At 61.2% G+C, this 1639-nt stretch overlaps 1 protein-coding gene across 1 annotated transcript; it reads right to left on the bottom strand.

Annotated features, from left to right (window-relative positions):
* Nucleotides 1–601: 601 nt before the first annotated feature.
* Nucleotides 602–1221, bottom strand: RPP25 (ribonuclease P/MRP 25kDa subunit). The gene is given in 2 exon segments (XM_009865496.1): nucleotides 602–852; nucleotides 855–1221. Coding segments are annotated over 2 exon segments (618 nt in total).
* Between the last annotated feature and the right edge of the window lie 418 nt (nucleotides 1222–1639).

Below are 1639 nucleotides of genomic sequence, written 5' to 3'. Positions count from 1 at the left end.
TGAGCCCGGCATTAATAACCCTGACAGCTCCTTGCCGGGTGTAACGGCAGCAGTTTCGATAATGAAGGTATTACTCCAACGGGCTTGGGCGCAAAAACCATCTCTCCTGATGGCTGAGGCATCTCGGTGGGGAGCGACAATGCGGAGCCACCTTCCCCTCTCCGGGCACCCTTCAGCGAAAGGCAACCAACGGGTGCTCTGGCTCTGCAGAAATGTGGCTGGTGGTGGCATTGCCCCTGCGGGACCAAATTCAGGGCTAGCAGCACCTCCAACCCCCTTCCCCAGACATCCCCCCTGCTTCAGTCCAAAACCAAAGGCTGGCAGGTTTAACCCTTTAACCCTCACCCCAAATCTGGGCACTAGGTACGCCCAGCAGCAAGCCCACACGTAAGGGTACAGCTGGAGCAGCAGCAGTGAGTGGAGACGTGTTGGGGGGAGCCTGCAGCCCCCCAGTGACCCCACAGCAAGCAGGACACAGGCTTCGCACTGCCTTTATTCACAGCAAAGCAGCTACACCCCTCCTCCCCCCGGAGTTTCTCCAGCATACAATCGCCTGCCTCTACGCCCGGTGTACGGCTGGTTGGGGTGGGAGGTGGTGGGGTCAGTGGTGGTGGGCCAGCTGGTGGTCGGTGGTCCCCGAGCCCGTTGGGCTTTCGGGTACCTGTACCTGCAACTTCTTGGTCTGCAGCTCCTCACGGGGGGGTGGCAGGGGCCGCTTCAGCCCCTTGACAGAGGAGCCTGACATGTCTTCTCCTGCCTCACCGAGCTGCATCTCTTGCCCATGCCGGGGCTCCGGGGGCTGGTAGCCTGTCTGGTTGGGATCCAGAGGGTCTCGGGAGAGCAGGATGCAGTTTGTGCTGGGCCACCGGGCAGCGGGTCCTGGTTCTCCCAGACCTCCAGCAAGGTTTTGTAGCGTACCTTGGTGACCTGGTGAAGACCTCCCAGCTTCCGCTTCATGATCTCCACGCAGGTGATGGTCTTGGTGACCGCTCTGCCGCTGCCACTGAAGACGATCTGCCGGCTGCCCTTCAGCTCCATCTGGGCCATAGCAAAGTTCATCAGGTTCCTGATCTTGCTGCCCTCCTTCACTTTCATCTCCACCACGTCTGGGGGCAGGTTGGGGAAGGGCAATGGGCTTTCCTCCTCTGACGTCCTCACCTTTCGGAAGTTTTCCATCCTGGACGGGGTGACGGGCTTGGCTTTCTCTCCTTCAGCAGCCATCCTTCACTTCTTTCCGCTCGGTCTCCTAGCCCCCTGGGATCATGGCAGGGTTGGCTCCATTGCTTCCAGCCCGCAGGAGAGCTGAGTTTAACCCTGCGTCCCCAGGACCACCAGCCCTTTCCCCCTTCCTTGCCAAAGGCTGGCTGCGGAAGAGCTGGCAGTGCGCTTGGTGGCTGTGCCAGAGGCTGTGCCCCGGGGGAGACAGGGCTGCAGGGTCCCCTGGGTGCCCCCAGTTGCTCCCAGTGGGGACAACGGCTGGCTCCAGCTCCTGGTGATGCCTGGGCTCCTCTGCTCCGACTGCAGCACTCGCTTCTGCTGCTCTTTGCTTCATTCTGGACTTCAGCAGCCCCCAGAGCTGTTCTGTGTAATTAGCAGATCCTCCCCCTCTCCCTCCCCTTCCTCTCCTCCTCCTCCCCTC

Source organism: Apaloderma vittatum, unplaced genomic scaffold (genome assembly GCF_000703405.1).
Source record: "Apaloderma vittatum isolate BGI_N311 unplaced genomic scaffold, ASM70340v1 scaffold25272, whole genome shotgun sequence".
NCBI classification, from domain to species: Eukaryota; Metazoa; Chordata; class Aves; order Trogoniformes; family Trogonidae; genus Apaloderma; species Apaloderma vittatum.
Note: the sequence above shows the minus strand (reverse complement) of the source record. Positions and strands in the feature narration are given on the sequence as shown.